Below are 12,274 nucleotides of genomic sequence, written 5' to 3' on the forward strand. Positions count from 1 at the left end.
GTGGTTGAGGCATGTAGGCAATGCTGAAATCCGATTGCCTGGTAGTGGATGCTTGAACACCCTGTCTGATTGTCACCCAACAAAAGTAGCCAGGGTGGATTAAATGGATCCGAAATGGATAATGGATACTTAAGACCAGAACCCCAGTGGAGGTGTGGGAACTTCCGCAGTAGCCGCTCAAGCAGTAAAGAGTATATGAATGATCGGTTGACCCAACAAATGTAGCGCGATTAGCATTGCTCCTAAACGTGACATGAAACGGCTACATTCGCTTGCTTTTTTTCCTCAAATTGTTATGGTAAGCCGTTTCTAGAAATCATTTATGAATAAAAAGTAGATCGAAAGCTGCCCTCGCGGCCAGTGGTGCGCCGCCGCCTCTCTGTGCCACATCTAAGGTACACAGTAATTGTAATAAGGCGTGTAGCCTTCAGCCAACCTGATCAGGAGCATAATATTTTGTAATTTCTGACCGAATAGTTTTGCTGCTACTGAAAATTTATTTTTCTTTCAGCTAGGTACTTTCAGAAAGCAAAACATTGCACGCGAAAGCTCCAAAATACCGATTTGCACTACTCATCGCCTGTTCCGCGGATGGGACCCCACATACCAGCATGGCGGTTGTTCACAACTCGGCCGCTAGATAGCGCCACATGCACAAAATGGCAGCGCCCATGATAAAACGGTCTATATATAGAGGCTGCACAGCAACTATAGTCCTGCATAAAAAAAGTAACAAAATTCCCATAAAGAAACGTGTTAGACAAGGAGACACAATCTCCCCAGTACTATTCACAGCTTGCTTAGAGGAAGTATTCAGAGAGTTGGAATGGGAGCAGTTAGGGATAAGGGTAGATGGAGAATACCTCAGTAATCTGCAATTTGCTGATGACATTGCCTTGCTAAGCAACTCGGGGGATGAACTGCAAATAATGCTTGGTGACCTAGACAGGAAAAGTAGAAAGGTAGGCTTGAAAATCAATATGCAGAAGACTAAGGTAATGTTCAACAGCCTCGGGAAGGAACAGCAGTTTACATTAGGTAGCGAAGCACTGGAAGTAGTAGGCGAATATGTCTACTTAAGACAGGTAGTACCCGCAGATCCGGACCATGAAAAGGAAATAACAAGAAGAATAACATTGGGATGGAGCGCATTTGGCAAGCACTCACAGGTCATGACTAGCAGCTTACCGGTATCGCAAAGAGGAAATTATATAACAGTTGCATCTTACCTGTACTCACCTATGGGGCTGAAACATGGAGGCTAACCAAGAGAATTCTACTTAAGTTGAGGATCCCCAAGAGGGCTGTCGAAAGAAAAATGGTAGGGGTAACATTAAAAGATAGGAAGCGTGCAGAGTGGGTCAGAGAAATAACTCCAGTTACCGACATTCGAGTGGAAATTAAGAAGAAGAAATGGGCATGGGCAGGACATGTAGAGCGAAGAGAGGATAACCGATGGTCGCTTAAGGTAACAAACCGGATTCCAAGGGAAGGAAAGCGTAGCAGGGGGTGGCAAAACGTTAGGTGGGCGGATGAGGTTAAGACGTTCGCAGGGGTCAAGTGGATGCAGCTAGCACGGAACCGGGTGAAGTGGAGAAATATGGGAGAGCCCTTCGCCCTGCAGTGGTTATAGTCAGGCTGATGATGATGATGCAAAGCTTATCAGATATAGCATTGCAATGTCCGACCTGGGTTCAGTATAGATGAAGTCGTGCTTTCACCGCATGACAACCACGTTTAATGACTACGTTTGTAGGCTAACGAACGCAGGGTTTCCAGTTTACGTTAAGTACCATCCCCAATGCTTTTCTTGGCCTCGGCGACTGTTGGCTTCTCTCCTTCATGTAATATAACGAGCACCCTCATTTCCCCTTCATTTATCTGCTTGTAGCTTACGGGGGTCTCGGTTCTGGCAGTCTTAAAGCCATAGGTAGTGTAAGAGGGTTCTAGCCCAGCTTTCGCCCTCACTCTTGATCACGTTCTACGCGACGCTGGCGGTAACACAGGACGCTCCACGTCCACCGCTATAGTTGAGGGTGGCGCTGGTGAACACTCTCAAGGTTAGTATACAGACAACATTAATACCCAAGAACGTAGCAGGTGGGACAGCGTCCGATGTAGCTCAGTTGGAAGAGCACCGGACGCGGTATTCGGAGGTCGTGGGTTCGGTTCCCACCATCGGCACGTTGTTTTTCCTTCTACTTTCTGTTTATTTGTCTTTCCCTAAACAGATTACTTTACTAATTTATGTGATTATCGGAGTAAAAATTAAAAAAGACAAAGTACAATCCCCAATGCTTTCCTTGGCCTCGCCGACTATTGGCTTCTTTCCTTAATGTATTATAACGAGCACCCTCATTTCCCCTTCATTTATCTGCTGGTAGCTTACGGGGGTCTCGGTTCTGGCAGTTTTGAAGCCATAGATAGCGTAAGAGGGTTCTAGCACAGCTTTTGCCCTCGCTCTTGATCACGTTCTACGTGACCTGGTGGTAACACAGGACGTTCCACGTCCAACGCTAGTTGAGGGTGGCGCTGGTGAACACTCTCAAGATTAGTATCTTGAAGTACAGCCAGACAATCAATCGGAGGATTGCCGCCTAACACCCGCAGACGAACGGACTCACTGAACGTTTGAAGCAAACGATAGCGGACATGCTCGCCTAGTACGTCGACGCCGAACACAACACCTGGGATGCCATTTTGCCGTACGTGAACTTCGCGTATAACACGGCAATCCAGGAGGCAACCAGAGCGACCCGTTCAAGCTTGTGTCGAACGCTTGACGCGATGCTCTCGCGCGTGAGTGAAGGTAATCTTGACGTCGCTGTCTACCTCAGCGTGCAGAGGAAGCCCGACGACTCGCACGGCTGCGTATTTAGCACCAGCAGCCCAGTGACACTCGGAGATACAAATTACGACGATGCCATGCAGAGAACAAGCTAGAACAACACCTATGAGTACGGACGCCAATTCGCCGGCGTGGAGTGTGTGAAGAGTTACTACGCCGATACTTTGCACCATAAAATGTACTTTGGCCCATAGAACAACTTGACTACGAAGTCATCCCCGACGACAGGACCCCCATCCCCATGGCGCACGGCGAGCCCAGAAATCTTTTATGTTGGGCGCCTCACACCTTATTACGCGGGCTAAAGTTATTTCATTGTCTGGATTTGTTTACCTGTGTGTGTGTAGTTTAGTGTGTTTAGTTTAGCATCTTGTCGATGACTTTTAAGGGGGGAGTAATGCCGCAAACCATTCAAATCTTTGTTCTTTTTTCCCCTTTTCGCCTTTAAACTGAGCATTGACGGATGCGACGGGCATTCTTTGTTCGACGACCGCCAAGCACGATTGTTGCTATCGCCGCCGCCGATTACCTACTTCTTTTGCGGGCGAGAGTCAGCCCAATAAAAAGTTATTTCAAGTGAAGCTAAAGCCTCCTCATTTGTTACCAACGGCGTTATCACCACTGCGTAACATTACAAACTTGACGCGGCTATACGCGAAGCCTCTTTGCGCGCGGGCAATCTTCTTCTTGGCCTTTTGGAACTGATCGTGCAGCGGTTCGCCGTTGTCTTCGTTTTGCTTTTTTGCGCTCGTCTGTGCACAATATGAATTGGGGTTGTCTGTTTTAAACGTTTCCGCATACCATTATTTGACTGTGTTAAATTTCGTAGTGGGAACTTTCGATTTTCAATCCCGGGCAGTCCCTAACTACTTGCTGATGCGTGTGTGACGTTCGATCTCTCTCAGGCAGACCAGAAGCTCCGCCCACCCGCACAACTCCTGGAGAAGTAGCGCCGCTAGAGCAGCCATATTGAATTAGGCCCTGTGGGCATGCGAAGCTCTTTTCGTGTTCCTGAAGACAATATCGTCCGTTCAGCCGTGACATAAGCGCTGTAGCTGGTCTCAAGCAGTTGTAAGACATTTCAATCTTACATACTGGTTTCCTTTTCTTGAATTTCGCTACACGAAAGCGTCCAGAGCCCCGAATACAGATTATTTGCTCGTCCTGCCCAGAAGTTCTTCATCAGTTTCACAATAATTTCAACACGCAGGCCTCAAAGCGTCGCAAGTGAACTGCTATGTTCTGCGGAAGCTAATGCTTGCTGTAATGTTTTTGCGAACGCTTTCATCTGTTTTTGTATGCAATGAGCTTGGCTCTTGTACAACTTCATCTGCAGAAACGGCAAGGGAACATTCTCAAACTGGCGTCTTTGAAACGGTGCGCATTCAATCATGTCACGCTCCCTTCGCAAGAAAATTAAACAGCACTGCAGAATCTGCATTGGAGTAATGCGAAAGCATGGATGCTGCTGTTGGTTGCTTCTGGTTGCTTCTAGTTGCTTAATTCACTTGTTTACTCATTTCAGTCTTTGGTACTTTCAAATTGCGCGCTAATTTCTTCTTATGTTCTTTTTCGGCTCTACTTCCGGTTGTGTGACGTCTCATTCTCTACGTAACATTATTTCCCTTCTTGTTCAAACATGTTTCGTGTCGTCCCATCCTTGACCTCATCCTAATTGACTGGCTAATTAACTATCCTTTCCTATGCTCTTTATTGGCTCGACTTCAGGTTGCGTGATGTCACATTCTTGATGTCACCTTAACTGACTGATTTAATTAACTATTCTAGTATTTCATACATTCAAATGTGGCGCCAAGCCATTGGCTAATGAGACCATTTTCTCCTTTACTTTTACATTTTTCGCCTCTAATAATTTACTTAATTACCTTACTGGCCTATCTTTTCGGACACAGCATTACGTCTCCCTCCACCGATTAACACCACTCATTAACCTCTACCACTTCTCAATTACTCACAACTGCTGCGGACAGCTTTTACGTTTTTTGCCTGTAATTATTTGCCTAATTAACTTTTTGGCTAAATTATTTTTCAGACGCAACATTATGTTACCCTCGATTGAGTGACATCACTCATTAACCTCTACCGCTTCTCAATTACTCACAACTGCTGCGGACACGATTTTGCTGATGGGTTCTGCGGCCGCGGGTTGCGGACGCGGTCTGCGGACAGAATTCTGTGAACATAGCGAAGTAATGCTGTCGCATTAAAAGCATCGCTTTATTCGCGCCTCTGTTATCTATCTTTAGTACTACACGTACGCCAAAACATAACCATACGAGAAGCTGTGCCGCAAGGGTGCCATACCAGGAAGCAGTTTCGCATATCGCACATTGTTGACAGGTATGAAATAAACTTTCCAGACGTAGTTTGACAGACTGTGATAGTAATGAGTTTTCGGATATCACAAGTCAGGCATCTGATCACGTTGCTTAACAATACAACTATTTCCTTTTCTGATAAATGTGCAAGCTCAGTATGAACCGGCAAAATTAAGTAGCAGTCCTGGCAAACATATACGCTTAAGATGAGATACAGCTTACTTCTGCAAGAGGTGCTGCTAGAGTAATTGCTAACTTAAACAAGGTTTGTGTTAGATGTCATTGGACACGGGATTCCTCGTAGTTATACTTTTTGCTGATTGCCTAGTGGCTACTCAGTGCTATCTAGTTTGCTTGCAGTGCACATCGCTGTTGCAATTTCAAAATGTTCTTTATTTCTTGCACAATTAACTATATGTTTTGTGCGAGACAACGCCCAATGGTAGTGTCAACTGTACCAGTGTTTGTACATGTGTAGAGAAAAATAAACATTCAGTTTTAAAGACATCTTGAGTCTCTTTTATGGAACTCCACAAGATAGTCAGAGGCTCCAGCGCAGCGACCGAAAGTAACACAATCGGACACCATTCACAGCAAAAAAGTAGAATTTTAAGTTACTTGAAACGAGCAGACACGTGCGAAAGCATGTAGGACCGGTGTTGCGGCTGACGTAAATCAGATGCTCGTCCAGCGGCTGGATCAAGTAGCTGGCACTAATATATTCAAAGGTCAAACGTCACCCTGGTGTGACCCTGTATGCGCATTGGTAGACTATGCTATTGAATCCTTGCTATTTGTGTTGCTGTCCTAAGTTGGCACAATGCCAAACTCAAGGTGATGTAAGCCAACCCTTTCTTGGTGGTCTTGCGAAGTAGAGTTTCCGAACGGAAATAATGCGGTATCAGAGCGCTGGTTGCGGCATTCAAGATGAGCGTAAATGTGGCCACTGGGCGCTTGCGAGAGTCTGCTCTAGACCATCTCTATTCCCGCGGTTTTGCCGTAATCGACGCCATCTAAAAAAAAAAAAAAGTGGAGTGCATTCCATGGTTTCTGCTAGACCACGCTTATATAGAGCGTTGAACACCGCTGCTAGCCGCTAGCGTTTGCTGTGAAATATACCTGTTTGGATCAACAGTGATGTCAGTGTAAACACTGAGCAGCATGCCGCCCACGATGAAGCCAACTGCGGGCCCGATAATAGCTGCTGTGTAGTAGATTCCTGCGGGAGAAAAAGGAAGCCAGTGCTGTTCGCTGCCATAAGCTATCATGTCATCGCGCTGTATTTTTTATCCTTCACTCACACACACCAGCCGGATGGAAAGAGAGTAGCGAACAAAAATGTTTCCACACACTTGAGAGCGCACTGCTGTAAGGAGTAAGCCTTTTGAATGCATAACAAGCCATGCTTACTATACTTGTTGACTGCATTCTCCCGACCAACCAAATGATCTCACCGATGTACCAGCTGGACTTCCGGGCGGACAGGTTATCGTCCAGGTAGGCAATGGCCAGTGTGTAGAAAGGCACCGTGGAGCAGCCGTGCACCAGGTTGGCTGCCATGAAGACGAAGCGATAATTTCGGAGTGTGTGGCTGTCCCAGGCGACTGTCGACTTGCTATCCTCGAAAGGGCACAGGTCCTTAACCTCCTGGCTGTACCTGGACGAAGGCCCAGCAGTTTTGTTGCAAGACAAAGCTTTCAAAATCTTTCTGAAACAAGCACACTCCGGAATACGTTAGGTAACATGGGGCGAGTGACTTCCACAACTGCATTATCGGCCGAAAGCGATTGCCGCCTCATCTACGGTCACAGGGGTGAAAAGTCAACTCTACTGTAAAAAATGCACTCTATTACTACAATTAAATTGCGAAACTGCAGAATACGTGCTTGTTATTTCATATACATAACGCCACTGTGTATAATCGTTTCGCCCCACCGGCTGCTTGACCCCACATGATGGCGTAGAGTTTCATGACTGTTTACAGTCCACGGCTGCTATCCCGGCGCAAACCGTTGTTTTAACACAAAACCATTATACTTAGAGTGTCCAAAATATTTATGGAAAGGAAACTTGCTTCAAACACATTTTACTCATCGGGCTCGACGATTCCAGCAATCCATGCGGTGCCTGGCGGCGAAACTAGCTAAAGAGGTCCAAGCAGCAGACGCCCCTCGCTACAGGAGCCTTGCGCTGGGGTTTTGGGTGGCGCCGCCTCATGGCGCTGAAGAAAACGCTAACTGGGTAGTGCAACGGCGGCTCTCCCTATGTTGCAGCGCGTATCTCTCCGTCGACTGTCGCTTCTTTCTGCCCTTCGGTGAGCGTGATAAAGCTCGTTATATATCAGCGGCACTTCATGTTACTTCAGGCGAAGTACACTTGTGATGAATATTACACCGATGCTTCGAAGTCTGCTCAAGTATCCTGTGCAGCACATGGACCACACTTTTCACTTTCAAAAACACTGAACAGACATACAAGTATATTTACCGCTGAATGCCATGGAATCCTGCTAGCTGTGAGACACATTATAGAAAAGAAAATACAGACATCGATCATCTACACAGACTCCCTCAGTGTTTTAATGTCCCTATCCTTTCTAAAGTGGCACAATAAGAACCCAGTCCTGAATTCCCTTTATAACTCCCTTATGTCTGCCCATAATCTAGAACTTAATATTACACTGTGTTGGGTGCCAGGCCACCGCTGTATACCAGGAAACGAGGCAGCAGATAGGCTTGCTGCATCAGCTGCCCTTCGAAACACTACAGACACTGACAACATATCATATCAGGATCTCAAGCGTCACATCAAAAACACGATCAGACAACAATGGCAAGAGGAGTGGGACATGGCAACGGAGAATAAACTACACACAATAAAACCAAGGATAGGCAGATACACCACAGAAAAACAAAACAGATTCAAAGAAGTAGCTCTGTGCAGGATGAGAATAGGTCACACATACACGACACATTCATACATTTTAACGAACTCTCCTGCACCACGTTGTTCGAGATGTGGTTGCCGGCTCACAGTACTCCATATTTTAATTGAATGTCAAAGACTGGAACAGCATAGGAGACGTCACTTCCCTGAATTATACACAAAACAAATACCGCCACATCCATCCATCTTTCTTGGCGACCATCCAATGTTTCCTTTAGAAAGACTTTTTAAATATTTATTAAAAGTAGGCTTTTTATACGGAGTCATTTATCAACATGGGCGGCAGCCCATTTCTTTTAATTAAATGGCTTTCTTTTAAAGAAATTGTTGCTGAGGCAACTTATTCTTTTAACACGTACTTTTCACCCTTTGCAGTTTTACTCAGACCACTAAACACCTCAACTCAATGTTTTTAGGCCCTATACACCACTGCTTTTAGACTACACACTCCGGAAAAACTTTTAGGCCCTATACACCATCGTATTTAAGTACTTCATTAAACACCTCACCTCGGACATTTTATTAAATTCAGTTGTGACTTCACCTTGTGTTTTGGCGCTCTTTGGCCAAAGATGCCCTTGCGCCATAAAAAATCAGTCCATCAACCATCGTTATATATAATGGACATCATTTTGAACCGGTAGCATTAAAAACAAAAAAGCTACGGCTGCTTTCTGGCTCAAAACATACGGCATCGATCTTGCCGTGTACCCTCCACCTCCTATATTGCGTCCTAGGGTGCCACGGACGAGTTAATTCGATTCTACTGCTCTCTTAGCCGCGCGAAACGGGGCTACGGTGTGATAGGTACAGCTCGGGCGATCAGGTGCATGCATACTTCGGCTAAAGAGAAACGCCTTTCGCCCTACGCGGGCGCTCCGCCGACTCAAGCTTAAATTATATAAAAAGAACAGCCAGTTATATGCACGTTTATTTGTGATCACGATAGAAACCGTCCGTTATGCTACTGTTTTCGGCAGCTGCACAAGTATAAAAACTGCACGTATGCGTGAAGCAACGAAGGGTGAGGACGGCAAACTAGAGCCCACTTAAAACGTTTACTATCTCAAAGAAAGCAGCCATTAACTTTCAAGAGAAAACTTTCAGCAATAAGCAGCATTTAGCGCAAATTAATAATTATATATGCACCGCGCATTCCTGAGCTGGCAGTGCGCTTCTAATGTGTGATGTCCCCACGCCGCCAAAAGGCAAAAGCTCTGGAGAGCTGCAAGTACATAAGTTAAAGGCGATTGGCAGTTGAGCAGTAGAACGAGGTCAGCGTGCCTTCACTGATATCTGTACCTAACAACGAACACCGAAACTCTTGCCGTGGTAAAATTGGAATGTTTCTGCAGTCCCATCTTCAGCTTTCTGCGTAACTTTCCAGTATGTAGACTCAGTATTTACAAACATTACGAGTGCGACTTCTCAGCTAAACGGGGCGTAAAGAACAAATTCCAGCGCAGGATCAACTTGCAAGTTCAAGGACAAGCATGCATTGAACGCAATCCCCAGCTGCCCATGCACGGCCCGCGCAAGGTGCCTATCGGTATAGTCCCTAGAATATACATCGGAAAGACTGCCTCAGCATGGTTATTTATGCTACCTATCCCTGTTGCGGTTTCGTGTATTCAAGTGCTTAACCCTAGGAGCAGCGCAAGTCTCCCATAGCTTTTAGAAGACCGCTAGCACAGGGCTCGTGCTAGCGGGTGTGGGTTCCTGTACGCCCCCTCCCCCTCCCCCACTTTGAAAACTGAAAACGAACCGTGCAAACGACATTAGATGTATGAAAAAACCTAGATGGCGCTAAATGTTAAAAAAACAGTTCCAAATTATTGGTGGGTTATTTTAAATTTCCCGACCTATACTTCCGATCGTCTATGGCGTGGTAGCGAAAGAGTCAAGACGTACGCGGTATTAACGCAGCAAAGAATTCAGATTATTGTCGCAGACTGCTCCTTTACGCGCCTTTTGTGATGACATTCTTGGCAGCACGAGCTTAAAATGCGCTATGATCAAGCTGTCACGGGCTAGGAGTCAGTTGTTCAAGGTGCTGACCTTGCTCTTGCGCAAGCGACGCGAACTAGCTGCGTGGTTGTTGTTTAAGCGAACTTGCTTCTGGGCGAGTTGGTTATAGCGCATTCTTAATATTTAAAGGCGCGAAACATAGGACAAACACAGTGAAATCGACGGGATGAAGCACCCTGTGGAAGAGCATCCGCGTCACATTCGGGAGATACCAGGCTCGATCCCCAGTGCCACTAGAAATCTACCGGCCTCCAATGGGTACAAGACTTCCCCGGTCTGGTGCTCAGCTTTTCTGGGGTGAAATGATTGGGCAAGGGGGCGGTGGCTAAAAAATGTTGGTTCATCAAAAAGGGGCAACATAATGGGCAATTCTCCAGTATGAGATGGACTTATGGCTGGTTTTTCGATGGCGGAACAAAGAACGTGTTCATCGACCCAACAGGCGCTTCTTCCCGTTGTCTTCCTTGTGTTTGTCAAGTTTTATCGCGCCTCTAAATATTAGGAGTGTAGTTATTGTTGACGCACTTATTCATAGGTGTTCCGTGCATTATACAATGTTAGTGGGAAGCATTTGATACTAGGAAATACATTGTACAACTAAAACTGCCCGGGATAGATATAGATGGTCGATGTGCACTTCAATCACCTTCCGCAAAAATTGGAAACACATCTATTCCTCGGCACCGATCGCTAGAGCACGAAAGACATTTGTGAACCGATGTTCTATTTTGCTGACACGTACTGCGGAACGCCGCAGAACTGACTCTAGCTTGTTTATACCCGTGTGTCATTATCATCGAAGCAAAAGCAGACACACATTAAAACCATTCTAGATAAAAAACGAAAGCAACCATTAGTTTAGAATGCTTTCTATGTGACTACTTTTGCTTCGATGTTAATGGCACTATTCTTGCATTAATGGTTGTTTTTGGTCTTAGTTTTTGGTTAGATCCGCCTCGTGTCCCCTGATCTGGTGGCCACGCCTCGTGCAGCCCGAGCCTTTTGCTAAGCCACTCGTCCCACAGACTGAAGAATGCCATGGAACATTCACCCTTCACATGACGGAGCTGCATGTTCTTCGGAATAACCCAAGATCAAAATCAGCCCAGCGAAGCATGGGGCATGCGCATTTAGACCCCGTCGAAAGCAATGCAATGCCCACTGTCGTGAACGTCAGCGCCACGGGAGCATATGTCTGCAGCAACTTCGCGGCCACCGACCGGTGGGTCCGTCAGATGCATTAAGGCAATGCTTCTGACGAATCTATTTCAGTTTATCGTGCAGGCTGTGCATTTTGCTTAGCCAATCGTTACACCGACTAAAGAATGCCACGGAACATTCACACTTTCCCATCACGGAGCTTCATGTTCACCGACACAACCCAGGATCAAGCAATAGTCCCAATGAGGCCTGGGGCATCTGGAACCCGTGGAAGGGTTCGCATGACCTACTATCATTGATGACAGCGCCTTAGGAGCATATATGTCCGACAGCTTCGCTGCCACCGACCAGTGGGCACGGCAGAAGTGTTGAGGCAATGTGTCTCACAAACCCATTGCCGCTTCTCGTGCAGGGCGTGAATGTTGCTAATCCCATCATCGCACCGACTGAAGAATGCCTAATAACATCCACACTTCACATGATGAAGCTAGGTGTTCTAAGCCACAACCCAGGATCAAGCAATCGCCCCAACGAGGCCTGGGGCATGTGTATCTGGCCCCCGCGAATTTCTGTGGTTCACCAACAATGATTGACGTCAGCTCCACTGAAGCATATATGTCAGACAGCTTCACAGCCACCGACGAGTGGGCACGGCTGAAGCGTTGAGGCCATCCGTCTCACGAATTTATTCCTGCATTTAATAAAGGCCATGCTTTTTGCTAAGCCCATCATCAGAGCGACTGAAGAATGCCACGGAACATTCACACTTCATGTCCTCCCCGGCATAACCCAGGATCAAGAAATTGCCCCAATCAGGCCTAGAGCATGCAGTTGGACCTCGTGGAAGGCTGCGCATCGCCCACCATCGTGGACGCCAGCACCTTGGGAGCATGTATGTCCGACAGCTTCACGGCCATTGACCAGTAGTCACGGCAGAAGCGTTCAGCCCTTA

The 12,274-nt window shown here is 46.4% G+C and overlaps 1 protein-coding gene and 1 non-coding gene across 2 annotated transcripts in view; one reads left to right on the forward strand and one right to left on the reverse strand.

Annotated features, from left to right (window-relative positions):
• The window catches only part of LOC146206999 (solute carrier organic anion transporter family member 4A1-like), a 356,838-nt gene that overhangs the window by 246,944 nt on the left and 97,620 nt on the right, over positions 1-12,274 (reverse strand). Inside the window, exons 4-5 of the mRNA XM_084576032.1 lie at positions 6,642-6,844; positions 6,307-6,406 (exon numbers count right to left, since the gene is read on the reverse strand). Coding sequence (XP_084432158.1) covers positions 6,307-6,406; positions 6,642-6,844 — 303 coding nt within the window. The remainder of the gene's footprint in view (positions 1-6,306; positions 6,407-6,641; positions 6,845-12,274) is intronic.
• TRNAP-CGG (transfer RNA proline (anticodon CGG)) lies at positions 2,112-2,184 on the forward strand. The gene has a single exon. It is a non-coding gene; the product is annotated as a tRNA-Pro (tRNA).

Source organism: Amblyomma maculatum, chromosome 1, assembly GCF_055883805.1.
Source record: "Amblyomma maculatum isolate TAMU_Amacu chromosome 1, ASM5588380v1, whole genome shotgun sequence".
NCBI lineage: Eukaryota > Metazoa > Arthropoda > Arachnida > Ixodida > Ixodidae > Amblyomma > Amblyomma maculatum.